Below are 18,195 nucleotides of genomic sequence, written 5' to 3'. Positions count from 1 at the left end.
AAAGATAATTTCAGGAGTGTGTTTGTGTCTGGAATGCGTCCCTCTCTACAGGAAAGAATCTGCTAAAGAGGCTATAAAAGCTGGTGAGTCATAAATCATGGACCCATATTAAGAGATATTTCTGTATCTCCTCTCAGGCATGAAAGAAAAACTGAGATAATACTTCAGGGTTGTTAGATCTGAAATAATCTTCTCCTTTGTATTAGTACATATAAACAGGACAAGGTTGTGAAAGAAACAGGTGGCCCCAATGTACAGTGCTTTAGGAGGAAAACAGCATTAAAAATTACACTCAGTTGGGCAGGAAGGAGTTACTTGCAGCAAGCACTTGCACTGCAAGAATGTTCAGATACCCTAGCAAGGCTTGGTGCCATTTTGCTTCCAAAGCTGTGCAGAGCCCTGTGCAGGCATCCAGAGCTGAGGCAGCTTCCCAGGCTGGGCAGGTGTCTGCTGCTGTCTCACTTGTACAGCACACAGTGAGGGCAGGAAGGAAAATATTGCATGCAAGATAAGGTCTTGTGGTCATGGTGGTTCTGGCAGGCAGAACCATGTGGCCATAAACAAGATGTGTCTGTGTAGACAGATAAATGACAAAACTGACTGCTTCCCACCAAAACTACAGGGACAAGGTCTGGAGAAGCAAGGCCTCACACTCTTGGTGGGGCTTCTGTCCTACAGGGATGAGTATGTAGAAAAGCAACATAGGGTCTGTTTTACACAGTGCTGTGCTCTGCATTCTCACTCGTGACTGAACTAAAAATGTTTGCTTTTCCTGTAGTCATTTGTAAGACTGATCTATCTCCATTTGGCTGTTCTCTTACTGGGGTGCCTGAAGATGCTCCATGGATCACTCTTCTGTGATCCCTGGACACTACTTGAGACATGCTGCCGTGGAGATGTGCAAGCGAGAAAAGGCAGCTGACTCCCAGTGCAGTGAAGGGACAAGAAGAGGGACCAAGCTAGGAAATGCACTCAAAAATCATTCAATTGTTTCATCCAGGTGTTATCTAAATTGACTGGATCATATCAGCTTTGTTTCTGAACCTGGCTTCTCTCATTTTTGACCGGCCTGTAAACAATAGGCAGGCTTTATACCTGTCCTCTTCATTGGCGGGGGGGAAATCAACCTTTGTGAACAAAGGGTAAGTTTGTTAATTTTTAAGTCACTGGCTCAACAAACAAGCATCCCTACCTTGAGTTTATTTCAGACTTTCACTTGATTAATGGAAGAAATATTAACTAGAAAATGAACCACACAGAACTGCAGGGAATTGCCCAAGAACCATAAAGCTGGTGAATCTGAAGACCCAGTGCTGCAAAACAAAACATGCTGAATTGAGTGGATGATTGTGAAACAGTTTTACAGGAAGACAAACCCCATGTACTTGCACACTAGGATACAGATAGACAGGTAATGCTTGAACAAAGCCAAAACACAGGATAATTTGTGAATCTGAAAAATAAAAAGAGCCCAACATTTTTGCTGAGTTTTGTATCAGTGATGGCTGTAGTCCACAGTATGTGCAGGAATACTCTTCTCTCCCTTGGTGTGTTGTCAGCTGAGATCACTGTGTCTTGTGGATGGGGCTCAGCTGTGATGGACTCACCTTAGATAAGGTGCAGAAAACTCTCTCCCTGAGCTGGCTCCAGTAAGGTGCAGCAGCAGCCCTGAACAGGATGCTTGCTTTTAAAATAAATAGGTTGATAAAAAGTGGTGAATATAAACTCAGGCTTTAACTCCCATCACGGGGCAGAACAGTTTATTACTGTTTGTTACACAGAAAATGGAAGCATGGGGTCTCAATTCATGCAAAGCAAAATGTGGTCACTGAAAGTGATATAAGGGGGTTTTTTTTAGATTAACCCAGGGAAAAAAAAAGCCTTCTGTCATGACAGAAGCTAGATTATGTACACCAATGACTACAAGTAAATTTACAATTAAAGCTAAAACTCACCTGTACCAAAGCCATTTGGTACCAAATTTATACACTTCCACATGGGACTGGCAATATGATGTTAAAACTGACTCCATCCTAAGTGCCCAAGGCAAGGCTTTCAGATGCCAGGTACAAAACTTAGAGCCTCCAGGGAAGTGGAAGATGCCTTATTGCATCCTCCTCTGCCCTGGGTTGCTCTGGGAGTTATAAGGACTTCAGGACAAACTCAGCAGACCTAAAAGTTTCTGGATGTACAGAGCCTCCCCTGACTATGAGCCATATGCTGATTTACCACTGCCAGCCTGTGTACCCCTAATCTCAGCTGGGCCTCAGCTTCAGCACCGCAGAAAGCTGCTGTTGACCTAAATTCTAGGTTAAGTGGGTGTTTGAGACTTTTCCTTACTTTTCTAAAAAATGCTGCAGATTTTGCTGATTAGTGCACTTAAATTTGTGACACCTTAGATTTGAACAATCCTATTTTGTTGTAAATTTGCACATACTTTTTTTCCCCCCAGTGGGAAATAAATTACTTGTAAGAATTTCATTTTAGTACAAAGGGAAAGCTATGCTACGTATTAGACATGGAGAATCCCCCCCTCCCAAAAAATAAGTAATTTTATACAGCTATCTGGAGTATTAAAACTAGCTGAAACTATGTCTGTTTCTGAGAAAAAAGTCATCTTCTTTTTTGACAGTCTTTGTGGACTTGTTTTGATCCAAAATTTCATAATTTTAATTTTTTTTTAAAAGAAAAACTGAAGACATTCACATCAGTGTTCAATGCACAGCTTTTTGTGGCAGAGAATGTATAAAGATAGGTTTCATCCCAAAACTTGCTCATCCAAAACCCGTTTGCCTGTAGAGTAAGAAGTTTTAATAAAAGTCTGAGGCTCCTTGAAGGTGTCACTCAGACAAAACCTTTCTATTGTTTGCTGGAACCATCCAGACAAAATTGAAAGCAGGCTGGGTTTAAAGCATATGTAAAGCTTTCACTGCCTCTGCTTCACTTGCACTTTAACAATCATCAACTGTCTTGAGGTCAGAAGAGCTGCTTTGATGGTGGATTCGCTTCTACACTTTTTAACTTTCAAAAAACCCCTATGCAGCAGCTCATTTGACCGATGTGAAGATCTGGATCAGTCCTGCACTTTCAAAACAGGAAGACAAGCAAGAAGCGAAGTCGTCCCGTCCCTCTGTAAGAGGAGTCGGGGTGGATTCATTTCGATGGATTTCTCAGATGAAAATAATGCACAAAACCAGCGAATATTATACCTGAGAAGTGTCTATTGATAAAGAGAGGATGTGGCTCCGACCGGAGTGGGATGGAAAAGAGAGCAGAGAGGGGGAAAGAGAGATGGAGTAACTGCTTTTATGTGCTAAGGCTCCTCCCACAGCCTGATTTCCTGGGCATTTTTTCCCGGGCATCCTTAACACCTGCACATATCAGGGCTTCCAGCACACGTACAGCCCCTGTACTACAGCCCCTGTAGTAATTTTTCACCTCATGTATAACATATGTTGAGGCACAAATAAAAATCAAATTGGTCCCTCTCAGAAATGTTTTCAAAATCTTACCTTTACTAACCTTACTCCAAATGGGTGAGAAAGAGAAGACAAAAAGTGCAATCTCTGTGCTGTACAACAGACACTGTTACTCATTTTGGCTAAATTTGCTTCTCACTCCTCGTTGCCACAGCTGCTTACCTGCAGCATGGTGTTGGCGGATGCCACATGCAGCAAGGCATAGCAATAATGAGAAATGAGCTACCAGGGGAAAATTCAAAATCAGTTTGCAAATGAGGTGGTGGATGTAGAGGATGACTTGGAGGCGGGGGAGGTTCACAGGAAAAGGCTCTCTTTTTCCTTCTCAGAGTTGTGAAACATTCGAGTGCCAGAGTCCTGGGGGTGTTGAAGGTACTTTCCCATTAATAGTACAGAAATTTCACTCTCCCTTTACATCCTTTCCCAGAAATTGTGTTCTCCCTCCATCCCTGATCCCCCAGAGCTCCACCCCCAAAGCACCTTTGCACAATTCTTTCCATCCTTAAGGAGCAGGAATTGTGTCACCCACTCCCACACAGCTGGAACTGCACCCCAAGGAGCAGCTCTTTTCCTGTCACCTTTTGTCCCCTTCTGCTCCACAGAGAAGAGCTAGTCAGAACCTGTGGTTACCAAAAGGGCTGGTGTTTGACTAATCAGAGCTCTTGCAGAGACTCAGAGGAGTCAGACGCTTGAATTGTTTAATAAAGACTAAGAAGTAATAATATAGCTTAAAATAAACCCATTAACTGCTGACTTACAAAATATCCTGGTGTCTGTGTATGCTGAGGCAGAACACACTTGTCAGAGGATTTATTTCCTTCATCTACAGAAAGAATAATTAGGACCAGCCCTAACCAGAATGGTATGTGCTAAAGAGACACTTGGTAATTGTCTCCTAAAAATATTCCAGGCAACATGCTTCAAACTAATTAGCACAGAGGCTGTTGTTGTTGACATGGGACACACAAAAAACATCCCTATTGTGTGAAAACCTGCAAAAGTACAATTTTGGAACTGGTGTTGTGGAAAGCATTTAACATCCGCAAAGGTAGACATGAGAGCTGCACATCCTTTTTCTGCTTTAATCAAACATTCCTTTTCAGATCTTCAAGAAAATACAGATGAAACAACCAGCCTGCATTTCTTCATGAAAGTATTGTATTCCCATAAAACATACAGTCTCTCTCTTAAATATTCTTCCTGCTTTAGACAGTATATCCACTGGTCTGGATCACATTTATTTGGAACTTTTCAAGACAAAGGAATAACACAAGCTGATTGCAGGGCCTGACCTCCTTAGCATTTTTAGGAGAAATCCTCATTCTTCCTAGGCACCAAGGATAGACTATCAGCACCCTGAAGGAAGGGCAGGACCTTGATGGGTACTACACTCTCCAAATGCTGGTGGTTCAGCGAGCCAGGAATGGTCATCAAGACCTTACTGCGTTGACCTTAAATTGAACCAAGTTGTTGTAGCTGTTGTCCACTTCTGGTGGAAAGCTGAGTTTGTCACTGACTCCCAGAGCCTATGGGAGGCCAGCAGAGCAGACAAGGTCACACAGCATTCACCTCAGCCTGGCTTGGCATTTGCAAGCAGAAAAAATGGCCACAGTACTCAACACGACAATCCTGCTGAATACTTCTCTGCCACCAATAGCTGGACTTACACTTTATCCTCAGTATGGAATCAGGTTTATTTTGAAAGCTTATTTTAAAGTCCTATGTGTTTTTAGCAATACTATTTCTAGTTACAATTTAGAGATGATATTTTCTTTCATTCTAATTAATCTGTTAAATAAATATGCAAATATATCAAGTGCTCTATATAAAAATACATACACACAACAAACGACCCCTCATAATAAAAGCAAGATTAATAAAAACATGTACTATATTACACATATGAAATGGCCATCTAGTTTTGAAACTATAATGAAACAATTACACATAAGTCACAGGACATAATCTAAAAAGAATCAGCATATATAAAATAATGGCATTGCCTCTTGAGCATATCCCATTTAAAAATATATAAAGAACCCAACCAGTGTTGTCTGTGCTTCTATAGCTACTGAATGTAAGATAAATTAGGAAGGAGTTTGTGGATTTCTTCATTCAACATCTGAATAGGGAGATAAATAACATGCCACAGATTTTTTGGTTTTTCAAAAAAAGAAATTTAGCCTCCAAGACACTGAAATACGTCCTTTTCACTGAGACCTATATTCAGCTAGGATTTAAAGACAGGAGTACTCTGGATCTCCATGCTTAGTGGAATGAGTACCTAACACCAGTTTAAACACAGCCTTCAACAGATCATTTTGATTTCTAATGACAAATAGAAAAGCTTGCTTAAAAACATTAAAAAAAAAATCAATGCACTGTTCACAGATGAAATATCTGACCTACATATAGTCAGAAAACATCCTATGTGTATTTTAAAACATCACCTTGTCTTGGGACTTTTTGCCCAGGTGTAAATTGCCCTAAGGAGATCTGCCAGCAGATACCAGGGCACTTGAGCATTCCCATAAAGCACATGGGAAGCTGCTGGAGGGCTGTGACTCAGAAATATAATCAACAGTCTTGTGCTTTATGTTCCAGTAAAGATCAGTGCTAGCTAAAGTCAATATTTAGCCAGCTGAATATTCATCCTCCAAACTGGTTCAGATGGAGAGCATAAAGTAACATACTTCAGCAGAACAGGGGCTATGGTCAGTGAACAGAACCTTTGAACAGCCCTGCTACAGACCATCCCCATCCCACAGCTGACACAGACCAATGTTTTTACTTGCATTTCCTGGGGGCACTCCAATTAGAAGTCATCATTCTCCCTCCATTCCAATAAGCTTTCTTAAAAACAGCACAGACCACTGGTGGTAAATAGTTCTCTTCCTGACAATTCATATCCATATAATGCACAGCATCATAGCTTAATACAAATACTTTACACAACAGACACAAAAGGACATAACAAAAGCATGTAACAATGCAGATCAGCTACTCTACTATGTTACATGGCTGGGAGAGTTTCCTTTTGTTTGTTTTGATCTTTTCCGTAGAAAAGACTTAAACTTCTGGTACCAATAAGCAAGCAGTGTTTCTTTTGGTGTTTTTAAAAAGCAGATGGAAAAAAATGTAGATGAAATAGAGGAAATGAGTGAGATCACAGAAAATCAACTTTTAAAATACCAGCAATCTGGTATAATATCATAGTTATAGGGGAAAAAAAATTAATAGGCTCAGCATCTCCTAAGTAAAATGGAGCAGAATATAGAGACCTGCTTTCAGGAACAAAATACTGTCAGCTTCCCTAGTGATTTCAATTGCTTGATTTGTGCATATGTGATAGAGCTGGGGTCATTTTGTTTCATTTGTCATCTTAACTAACAGACTCATTAAAAACATGCACAAACTTGGACCAAAGAATGAGGGGGGGAGGAGAGCAATGAACATCTCAAAAACTCAAGCATAATTGTACAGGTTGCTAAGATAATAAAGTATAGAAGTTTATTATGCATCAGCTCATGTTTTCATGCCTTTATTACCCCTCCCAAGAAGACTTCCTGTATGCCCATAGATATTTAAAAATCGAGATAAATAAATTTTGTCCTTCTGGGTTTCCCCTGTTGCAGACCAAGCCATACATAATTATAAAATGTCACTTTTTGTTTATACTGGCAGATTCTGAATGTACCCACTGCTCTTCCTGGCTGGAAGGCATTTCTGAGGGATTCTGATGTCGCAGACATTGTAGAAGATGCCTTTTGGGTTTAAACTTGATTTATTTACTCTTGACATTTTTCCTCACTTACTTCTGTACCATGGCATGTTTAATACCTTAAGTATCTGTAAGATGGAGTGACTGGATACTTCTTTAGCCCCCCACAGTGAAGATCTTCCATCTGGGGAATAATGATGTACACTTGTATTATGCCTCCTAACATCCAGGACACAGTGAGAGTCCTCTGTGTAGGGACTGGGAACTGAAAGCATTATGCAGCTCTTGGGGGTGTTATTTCAGAAAGCACATGTCAATTTTTTTGCAAAGTGATTAAGAAGAAATAGAACTTATGTTTATGTTCAAAAGACATCAGTAGCACAGTGCATCTGTGAATTCCTGTTCAAGTTCCACGTGATTTTGGTTTCCCCAGCCCTGATCTGCTTGGCAGCACGGTACCATTACACTCCAGTCTTCATGTCAAACTCGTGATGGTTTTGTGTTTCATTAACAGTCAGGAATTTGTCACATGCTTGTGTTCGGTCATTTGACTGCTCTTTATGAACCAAGTGCACCATTTCTTGTGATTTGCTGACATCTCCATTTAATTCACTTGTCTTCCTGTCTTCCACTGCCCCTTTGCCATTGTTAATCACTAGCTTTTTCTTCTGCCCACATCTAGAAAGAAATAAAAATAAAATAGTGTAAGTGGAGGCTAACAAAAATAATTTAAAAATTGAAGGTTAGTATTTAGGAAAAGGTGATTGGAAATTAAACTTGTGTCTGCCAGCACAGAGTTACACCATACAAATTGTAAATTGTAAAGCTCTCCAAATTGCCTATTTTATTTTTGAAAGCATCCTCCACCATTAAATGAATAAAAATTTGTCAGGAGCTCACTTACCCAATTTATATCTACTGTTACTACATATAGCAATAACATTCATTACTGAATGCTAGAATTTTTTTTCTGTCATTTGAATATATTCACATTTATGAACTTTGTAAATATCCCACTATGAGGACACCTTCTAAATCCAGGCTTGGGATCACAGCTTTGAAAGTGCAAAAAATTCTGGATCGAGCTCTCACCTTATTAAACCAGGCAACTGTTTTTTCCTTTGTATTAGCATGTCAAGCCGAGAAGCCAACCAGCAGTAAGGAAATATGGAGAACTACTCTTGCTGCTGTCTGCAACACAGCTCCTTGGCATGTTCAGGCAGGAAAAGGTACTGTGCTTTTAGAGTTACACTCGCTGCAGGGCTGCCCAATAAACTTTATATGTAACTCTGAATTAAAACACACACACACACACACTCTTTAAAGAGTCACCAGCCCAAAGCTGATGCACACTGTTTATCATGGGCTGGGTATCTTTCAGCGTAGTAAAAAAGTACTACTTACACAGCTGTCAGATTTGCTGCTAAGATGGCTCCCTGGCTACACAGTGCTGGACATCCTACTTGTCCTCAAACAGCCTTGTGTAAACTGAATATGCAGAGCCCAGCATGCCTAAGAGGGACAGCATGTCTGTGGAGTTGGACTTTTAAGGGCTTTCTTCTTAAATGAAGCATATTTTGCCTGAATGACTAATTTGGCTGTTCAATTATACTATTATGCTTCTGAAATACTATTTTTTCATGCCTACTGACTCATGGATGAGGGTTATTTTATCTGAAGTAGCTCAGCTCACTGTGCTAATGTTACATACACCCTTGGGAATGATTTCCTGCTCTGCAGCCATAAAATGCCTAAAGACGCCAGCAAGGAGCTGTGGAGCTCCACAGCCTCCTAAAAGAGCAGCTCAGAGTGCTCTGCAACCAAGACACTAGGAAAAAACGTGCTCACTGCTTCCTGAACAAAAATCTCCACATATTATATGGTCATTCCAATAAAAAAGAGTTAAAATTCAAGGAGCAAATAGTTACTCTGTTAAAAAAAGCTCAATTTTAACATTCAAGTAGAAAAAAGCTGTTGAAGACAATTGGGAGAACAGCCCCCAGAGAACAGAAAGAGGTAAGAACATTATAGCCTAAACCCTAGGCTAGGGTTTCTTCAAATTTCCTGGCTAACTTTGCACAGCTCACTGCATTACTTTTCATTCCTCAGCTTCTTCATCTGTAAAATGGAGTACCTAACGCTACTGAGAGCTCTGAGAGCAGTGTTAGCATACATGCTTGTGACTGCCAGCTGCCACAGAGCCTCTTGTTTGGAAGGAACAGATTAACAGATTATCACAGAATCGCTGGGGTTGTCTAAGACACTTCACACTGCACACAGAGAACACTGTTGATGGTGGAGGATTATTCCTGGCTCATCCTGGGGTTGTTACTGTCTACGTTCATCTCACAACTTTCACTCTCTGTGAACAGGATTTTCCCATTAATAACTAATAGATAGAGAATAATTGCTTTTCTGTGATCTAGATACAGCTAGCTTCCATTTACAAGACCAAATGGTTCATATAGCTGCTGACTTCATGTGAGTGGTTCCAGGTGAGTGTGAAGGCTGATGTGTGACCTGTACAGGACATGGTGACCTGTAGGAACCCAGAGTGCCGAGAATATTTCTCTGCCTGTTTTTAAGGGGTCTTGCCCCTCTGAACAACACTGCTTTAGCCTCAAACCTTGGAAAAAATTACCAACCCTCAGACAAGAACTAGAAAATACAGTGGTGTGAATTAGGTGATAGACTACTATGTAAGATTGTCACAGGGTGAAAAATTTAGAGGCTTTGGGCTTCTCTTTGTAGTAAATAGATAAGAGTAAAAAATATCAAAATGGAGGACTGTTGTTGTTCCCCAAACCTTCTTCTCCTTCTTCTACTACTCCATGTTCTGCAGTAAAAGTAGTTTGGAATGACTGGATAGAGAATTCTGCAGTTCCTAGCCATGTTACTGAATAATTGGTAGGAAAATGAAAATAATGTACGTTTTTAGTAACTATTGGTTAAAATATCTTTAAAAGGCTGTGTAAATGTTGATAGAGAGGCCTCACTCCTGTTTTCTGTGCTCTATGCTGTACCTGGGCCACGCTGGTGGCTCTGTTCCTCTGATAAGACTTAATAAACAACTATCTGGAAGCATTGAAACTCAAGGAAAAGTCTTGGTTTATCTTTGAAACTCCTTGCAAGGACTTTCGGCAAATTCTCTCCCATCAGGAGGGACTTGATTTATGGCACGGTTCAGTGTCAGTGACCTGTGTCCCCACACCCCAAGCCACTCCAAGCTTTGCAGAGGATGCTCTTCCCTGTGTTTTGCTACTCCACTCTTTGACAAAGCTGTGGAGCCTCTCAAGGAAGAAACGAGTAAGGCAGAGTGCTTTGGAAATGTAAAGGTGTGGCCTTACCTCCTGCGACTGTTAACAGCAATGCACACTGCAAGGACCAACGCAAGCACCACGAGAGCTACAACTATGATCAGCCACTCTGTAGGGAGAGATGAGGGAGGGGAAGAGAGCGTGTGAATGTATCTCATGTGGTTTTGCCATTTCACAGAACTGCTAGAACACAATCTCTTCTACTTTCTTTCAGCTGTCACACTCTTTTCCTAGCTTCCATGAATGTTTGGTCGGTTTACAAAGTCTTTCTGTGCAAATCAAACGCATGTTCTTCATTCAGCTACACACAGGCCAGCTCAGATTAAAATACCCCATCCCTGCTGTCACCTGTAAACACTGCACTTCAGAGGGCATAGGTGGAGAGGAGCTGTATCACTGATTTACTCCAACAGCAAAAGAAAAGGCTTAGCACGACACACCTACAATCCCCGGCACAGAAACAGGATGACTTTTAGCACATTTTTAGTAAAGAAGGTTTCGCAACCTTCTCAGCAGCCTACTCTCTACTACCATTATAGCTCTACTACCATTAGAGCTGGGGGTCCTCTCCCAGGAGCTATGTCCTGTATCTTGTTCGTTTGAAACAACTCTTCCTTGTTTAACTAGACTTGTGCCTTTCATTTGAAACAAATTATTTCTTCTGATTAGTTAATTATTAGTACTCCATGGGGAAAAACTGACAGGCATTCTTTTCATAGCATGCTCTTCTTATATCTCCCTTCAGTTTTCCCTGAAAATCATGAGTTTTTCAAAAGGTGCTCCAAAGGTCACCTTCCCAAAATTTTCTGTGTGCTCTTCTCCATTTTTTCCCATGTGACCAATGCAATGCCTTGAACTGAACACAAAGCTTCAGCTCTGGACTTGCTAGGCCTAAGTAGAATGGGATAATTACTTTCTCTGTTTTAAAAATGACTGTACCACTAATAAGTCCCAGAATATATTTGCATTCTTTTGCAGCTGTATCATGGTGTTGGCTTCTTTTTTTTCTGTTTTAATCCGCAAGCTCTATTCTGGGGAGCTTCTCTCACCTATTATTTTCACTGAACATTCTCATGGATATGATACTATGCATATAACTTTACTGAGTTTTGCCTGATTTCATTTCAATTCATAAAAGTTAATTGAATCTTAATCCCATTCTCCAAATGCATGGCTTCCCTCAATATTGGCAAAAAATTATATGAGTTACGATATGCTCCATTTTTCAGACTACTAGTGAAATGCTGAATATTATCTGATTCAGAACAACGCCTGAACAACTGTATTTCACCTTCATTTTCATCTCTTACTTCAGTTTATAGGAATACAATTCTGTACTTAGATTTTTAAAACATTTGACTTCAAAAACCTACCTGGTACAGGGGCTGACCTTGGCTGTGAAGCTATTTTTGTTGTGGCAGTCTCTTCAACGGAAGTAGTGGATTCATAAGGTCCCTTGTGTGGTCCTTGGCTCCCATATACACTAGAGGTAGAGCCTAAAGAACAAAAACCCCATGCATTAGGCCAAATATGCTTGATGAATATTTAACAGCAAGGTACAAAGGCTGTGACTTTCATCATTTAAAAATTGTACTCTAGAAAGTTCATGCTGAAGCAACTAATGAGTGTTAATACTGAAAACTATACATAGGCTGAAAGCATATTTATCTGAACTATGGCTAGCTTTAGTATTTTGAGAAGCAAAACCCGTGGCTTTCCCCTCTTGTCTCCCTCGTGTGTTTCAATTCTGTTTGACACAGGACAAAACTGAACACCTAAAACTCTAATGCTGTCATAAAATAGAACAATAGTTCTCTGAATGGTTGTGACTTTGACAGCCTAGAGAGTGGGACTCTAAAAACTCAAAATATTTTTTTTTCCTAGCAGTTCTCTGCAAACTTAGACGTGGATCCTCTTGTCCTTTTTAATAAGTTGTGTAATTTGGTTCTAAGATGGTATTAGACCTTAATTCAGTCTCTTGTATTTTCTACGATGGCCATGCTGCTTAAACTTCTATGCAATCACATTCGTGGCCCACACTATTACCATAAGGGTATCCCGAGTCTAAAATTATCAGCAGACTATAGATACAGTAATTTCATTTGGGACTACTGCTTCATTATTGCTATTAAAAAATATATTACAGATCTCCACCTCTCTGAGTTCTTCCAGACTCTAAGAAATTAAACACTAACTCTAATCAGCTGTAAAGTTCTTTTTCTTTAACACACATTACAACTCATTTCTGTCCAGCATTTCTGATCTCATTTCCTAGTAACAGCTGGCAGATGCATAACTGAGAAGTATGTTTTATCCCCTCTGTGAAGCATAGCCAGCAAGCAGTTAATGAATTTTCCAGATGTTTTTATTTTTTTTATTAACAAGAAACTTACTGACTGGAGTGTTGTTTGGTGCTATCTCACAACAAAGGACAGAGCACAAATTCAGCAATGAAGAGTCTGAATCTAGAGCCAAAGAAAGCTGACCAAGAGAGACCTACTAACTTGTCTACACTACATCTCAGCAGATTATTTTTTTTTTAAGTGCTTTATATCATCTTCGAAAAATGCCAGAGCTTCTCCTCCACAAAACCCCTTAGAAAGGCATTCAGACAGTTATTAAAATTTGTGTGCTTGGAAACCTGCTACATTTGCTCTTCCCCTGAGCACTGAGAAGAAAAAGCAAGGTTCAGCCACATTCCCTGCTGTTCTGGCTCTGGGGAGGTGCTTTCAAGTGGCAGGGAGGGATCTTCAAAAGCTCTCTACATTTCATTTTGGTAACATACTAGATTTTTTTCTCTTTATGGACAGTTATTTTTTGTGTTCCTTCAGTGGCCTGACTTGTTATTCTATGGAGACTTGGACCCTTAGTGTGATGTCTGACCACAGCTTAAACATTGCTGTAGACAAAAAGCAAGTGAAACAAAATGGTACAGTACATCAAACTATTCATTTGATCAGAGAAGGCCCTTAACAATACATTAATGAATCTTTTCCATTCCATTTCACATATATGGGGCAACATTACAAATGAATGAACCCTTCAATAAATAAACTATTTGACGACAGTGGCAGTGTCTTAGTGATTCCCATATACTGTGTTCTTAAAAAGCACAAGAGAAGGTAAATGAAAAAAGGAAGAGTTTTGAGAAAATGGCCTTCTGAGCCTTTTGCCAGGACACTGACAATGCAAAGATTCAATGCAGATATTCACACTGAAAAAGACTGAAACCAGTTCTTACAGGTTTTACGTGCTCAAAACAGAAAGGTAGAAAACATTTTTTCATAGTGTGTAATGTCTGCACATAAAATTAAGAAGGCAGCTTAGATTAATTAAGTGAATAGGGCCTGTGAAATGCAAGAAATGAGTTTTGGTAGGAAGACATTATTAAAAACAGATTTAGCTTTCCAATAAAATTCTGTCAAATAGATATTCTTCATTTATAGTGCTATGCCTATGTCAAAATACTATAACCAGGCAATTTTGTTAAGAGTTGAATTTACTGGTTTATACAAAATTCTTGAAAAAACAATTAGCCCAAGTTCTACCTCACAATATATGAATTAATATGAATGAATTATTAAGGGAATTAGCTTTCAAGTGTTTTCTGTATAATGCTGTAAAAATATAGGTACAAAATCTTGTTTATGTACAAAGAATGTCCACAGAGCACTGGCCAAATTCTACTATGGGGTAGTTCCACTAACTTCCAAGAAAGTGCATGAAAACAGTGTTTGGATTAGCTGAATTTGGAAAAAAAACCCTTACTGTTAGGATGCTTATTTGTATGTAAACTACATTTGGGAATAAGGAAAAGTCCCTTCATTTCCTGTATTATTAGCATGTGACCGCACATAAAAAAAATACCAAAGGCTTTATGTAGGATAATAAGCAAACACTGTTAACTGCACTAACTTCATCAGAAGAACAACCTTTTGAAAAACAAAGCTGTTCACAAATGAAATGCCAGTTACAGCCCTGTAACAGCTACAATTAATCACTGGCAAGACACCAACAGGAGATACACCTGGGGAAAAAATGGTGTCACAGAGAATAACCTTTCTTTTGTACGTATTCAGCTAAAGTAGAGGGGTTACAGATGGGGAAAAAGTGACAGATAGTTAAGGGCTACATGGCTGTCATATGTGCCCAGCAAAAAAAGACAAAATGATATCACAAATGTATGGACATGAGCAGGAAGTTTACACTTCTTCACCTCAATAGTTGTGTTACCACGTGCTGATAACAGAATATAAGAAAAGCTTATTTGCAAAACACTCTTTTTGGCCTTTTAGCTAAAGCTTTTACCAGAAAGAGATAACCCTTCATGACATCTTACCAGGAGGTTAAAACCAATAACAAAACCCAAAAAGAAAATCATAATATGACAACTATTTGCAATTATGCTTAGTACCCATTTTTGGACAATAGCCATTGTCCACAATAACATATTAAATTATAACCAATAAAAATGGTTATAATTCATTGTTCTTACTGGTAGTAAGAGGAGTCTGCAAGGGAATAAAACGGTCTTCAATGTCTGAAAAAACTCCAGGTATCCCATGGATGTGGGAACCATCTGTGGTGTTTGCTTCTTCACCTTCCCTTCCAGGTGCAGTGCCAGGTGCCAGTGGCTCCTTGGTTGCTTTCTCTTGGTCAACATCATCCACGGACTCTATGACTGTCATGATGGTGGCATGATGAGGGAGCACTCACAAAACCACCACCCACATAATTTCCTGGGCCACAGCAAGCCAGAAAGCACCTCCACCTTCCTCAGGCAAAGCAGAGAAGGAGGAGAGAAGACATGAAAGCCTCTCCTTCTTCCACACTGTCACTGGCTTCTGAGAGACCCTTCAGCTCCACATCTATGCTCAGCATGTTGGAGCAAGATGTTGGCAACATATACAGATTCCACTGACAGATGGAAAGGGGAGACCTTTAGAAGAAGAGACTGTAGCAGCAACAACCTGACCCTGTAACTCAGGAGTGAGCAGCCTCACCTGTGTCAGTCTTGTCTGGCAATACACAGGGAAGAAGAACTAAGAAACTGATGGCAGAATTTAAGGGATGTAATTCTTCTATGAATGCCCTGCCCTCACCACTGGGACACCACTCCCCAGCGATGGCGCTGCTGCTGAGTCACAGGAGCAAGTCATCTGATCAACTACCAGAGTACCTCCACCACACCAGTCATGGTACCAAAGCATATCCAGCCTGATCCCACTGATGCACACGAAAGGAAGATGAGGCTGGAGGTTCAGAATCACCAAAGTGCGTGTCTCGCAGAACACTTAGGAGATCATGTGAAAACATGCTTCAGCAAAGGACAGAAACCACCAAGCGTACCAGCAAGGAGTCCCTTTAGCCTTGTCCACAGATTCTATGGCAGATTTTTCACTGCAAGTCCACACTAAGAATAAAGATCCCCAGGATGAGAAAGATAGTGAAAGAAGTAGTTTTCAGAAGAAATAATGTCTCATTTCACACCAGACATGAGAAATGAGTATGATCCATTATTCTTACTGGTACCCATCAGAGGAGAGTCATTACCAGTTTTGGTCATACTGGCTGTGGTCCTGTGGAGGACTTCATCTCTGGGTGTGTCCGTGGGATTCGTGATGCCTTCAGTGCCCTGTCCTGGCTCATCATCCGAAGGCAGAGGTGTTTGAGTTGGCTCTTTGTGGTGGGCACCATCAGGAGAGGAAGCAACTGTTACCACAAGGTGAGGTGCCCATGCTTCCTGAGTTATGTCTTCTGGTGCCAGAACATCAGTGGAGGCTGTGACTGTTGTGATGATGGCTAAGTTAACTTCAAAAATATTTTTTAAATGCACCTTACATATTACTCCTTCTTTATTTTAGTAATCTCTACCTTTTTATTTAATAGCCCATGTAGAGTATGCAGTGAGAAGAAAAAAAACCAAAACAAAGCCACAAGCAAAGAATATCCTCCGTATATGACAGACTCTTTTTGGGTTGTCTGTTCCTTCACTAATACTCACAATGCAGCCTAAAATATTAGTTTTGAAAATACCTAGTAAACACTGTTTAGAAGGGAGAAAACAGCAATATTATTTTCAGAATGAGTATAAGAAATCCTGTTGTTACACAGGAATTAGATTAGAATGACTTAATTTAAAACATTTGAACAAATTGCTAAATCATACTTGGGTTTTCATATTTGCAGCTGATCTGTCAAACCTCATAAAGTTTGAAATCAGTGAACTGGGAAACTTTACAGAATCTCATTCATATTTAGAAAACATGAGTAGGTGATAGAGAACACAACTATATTTTAATCCAAAAACTGTATTTATAATCCACACAATCTATAGTTTTCACAGCTCTCTGGTGAATCCTAAATGTTGAGGATTAAATAATCCAGATGAAAATGGATTTTGAAGAAAAAAAGCAAAAGGATAACTGCTAATTTTTCCTTAGAATTTCTTCTTTAGAAAATGCAGGAAGAAAAGATGCAAGAATTTCCAAATAACTACCGTGTCATAAAAATACATCTTATTTTGCTAAATAAAAAAGCAGTATTTTGAATGAGGATAATTTTAAATGGATAACATGCAGAGTTTAGAAATTTAAGTAAGAACCTTGCAGAACTACATGAACAAACTCCAGTAAATTATTTCAAATTTTACAATATTAAGAGAATATATTAAAATATTAAGACCAGGAACGACCAGATATGAAAACCAAACATTTACACTACCAGCCACTTCCAAAAAGCAACTGCTTTCTCAGTTAATAAACCTGAGAAAAGTCAGGGGACATAAGAAACAGGGCACACAGGAAAAAACATAAACAGACAGGAATTCTTGTTGGGATATTCACATGCAACAAAATCATAAAAACCTTTGCACTGCAATTTCACAACAAGAATGCACACTTTGAAGACAAAGACAGGGAAAGAAGTCCGTTTCAGAAGAAATAATGTCTCATTTCACACCAAACATGAGAAATGAGTATGATCCATTATTTTTACTGGTACCCGTTGGAGGAGAGTCATTACCAGTTTCGGTCATACTGGCTGTGGTCCTGTGGAGGACTTCATCCCAGGGGGCATCTGTGGGATTCGTGATGCCTTCAGTGCTCTTTTCCGATTCATTATCCGAAGGCAGAGGTGGTTGAGTGGGGTCTTTGTGGTGGGCACCATCAGGAGAGGCAACAGCTGTTATGATGGTTTAATAACAGATGATTTAAACACAGATTATTTAATAGCTGTGAATTCCGTGTGTGTGCTGCTATGGCCTTCCCATTACCATCCCATCCAAGCCTCCTGTTCCCCTTAAAGCACTGTTACCCTATTCTCTTCACAAAAAGGGCAGAGAAGTGAGACCTTGTGTCCTGTACATCATCACTGCTCCCTCACAGTTCTAGTAAGACATAACCTTTTTGCTTTTTTACTTAATTCAGAAGATTCCCGAGGACGGTAGACACAGGGAAAGACACAGAGGCAGCAGGCAGAAGGATTCCCTGACCTGCATCCCAGGCTAGCTACAGAGAGTCTCAGCTTCCTAGACACTGTCACTTGCTGTTACAGTGTGTTTTACATTACAGGTATCAATACAGAGAGTAAAGAACACATGAAGGCCTCTGCTTCTTCCTCCACACTGTCACTGGCTTCTGAGAGACCCTTCAGCTCCACATCTATGCTCAGCATGATG

General features: G+C 40.0%; 1 protein-coding gene across 5 annotated transcripts in view; it reads right to left on the bottom strand.

Moving 5' to 3' along the window:
- Positions 1-6,217: 6,217 nt before the first annotated feature.
- CD44 (CD44 molecule (IN blood group)) overlaps positions 6,218-18,195 on the bottom strand; it is a 57,878-nt gene continuing 45,900 nt past the window's right edge. For 3 of the 5 annotated variants that reach the window (XM_069017106.1, XM_069017107.1, XM_069017110.1), the window contains 6 exons: positions 17,541-17,699; positions 16,071-16,304; positions 15,013-15,198; positions 11,891-12,013; positions 10,548-10,626; positions 6,218-7,878 (listed from right to left, as the gene is read on the bottom strand). In XM_069017106.1, coding sequence (XP_068873207.1) covers positions 7,662-7,878; positions 10,548-10,626; positions 11,891-12,013; positions 15,013-15,198; positions 16,071-16,304; positions 17,541-17,699 — 998 coding nt within the window. In that variant the 3' untranslated portion in view covers positions 6,218-7,661. The remainder of the gene's footprint in view (positions 7,879-10,547; positions 10,627-11,890; positions 12,014-15,012; positions 15,199-16,070; positions 16,305-17,540; positions 17,700-18,195) is intronic. The other 2 variants (XM_069017108.1, XM_069017111.1) reach the window with 2 other exon arrangements.

Source organism: Aphelocoma coerulescens, chromosome 5 (genome assembly GCF_041296385.1).
Source record: "Aphelocoma coerulescens isolate FSJ_1873_10779 chromosome 5, UR_Acoe_1.0, whole genome shotgun sequence".
NCBI lineage: Eukaryota > Metazoa > Chordata > Aves > Passeriformes > Corvidae > Aphelocoma > Aphelocoma coerulescens.
The sequence above is the reverse complement of the archived record's forward strand: the minus strand, read 5'-3'. Positions and strand labels throughout refer to the sequence as shown.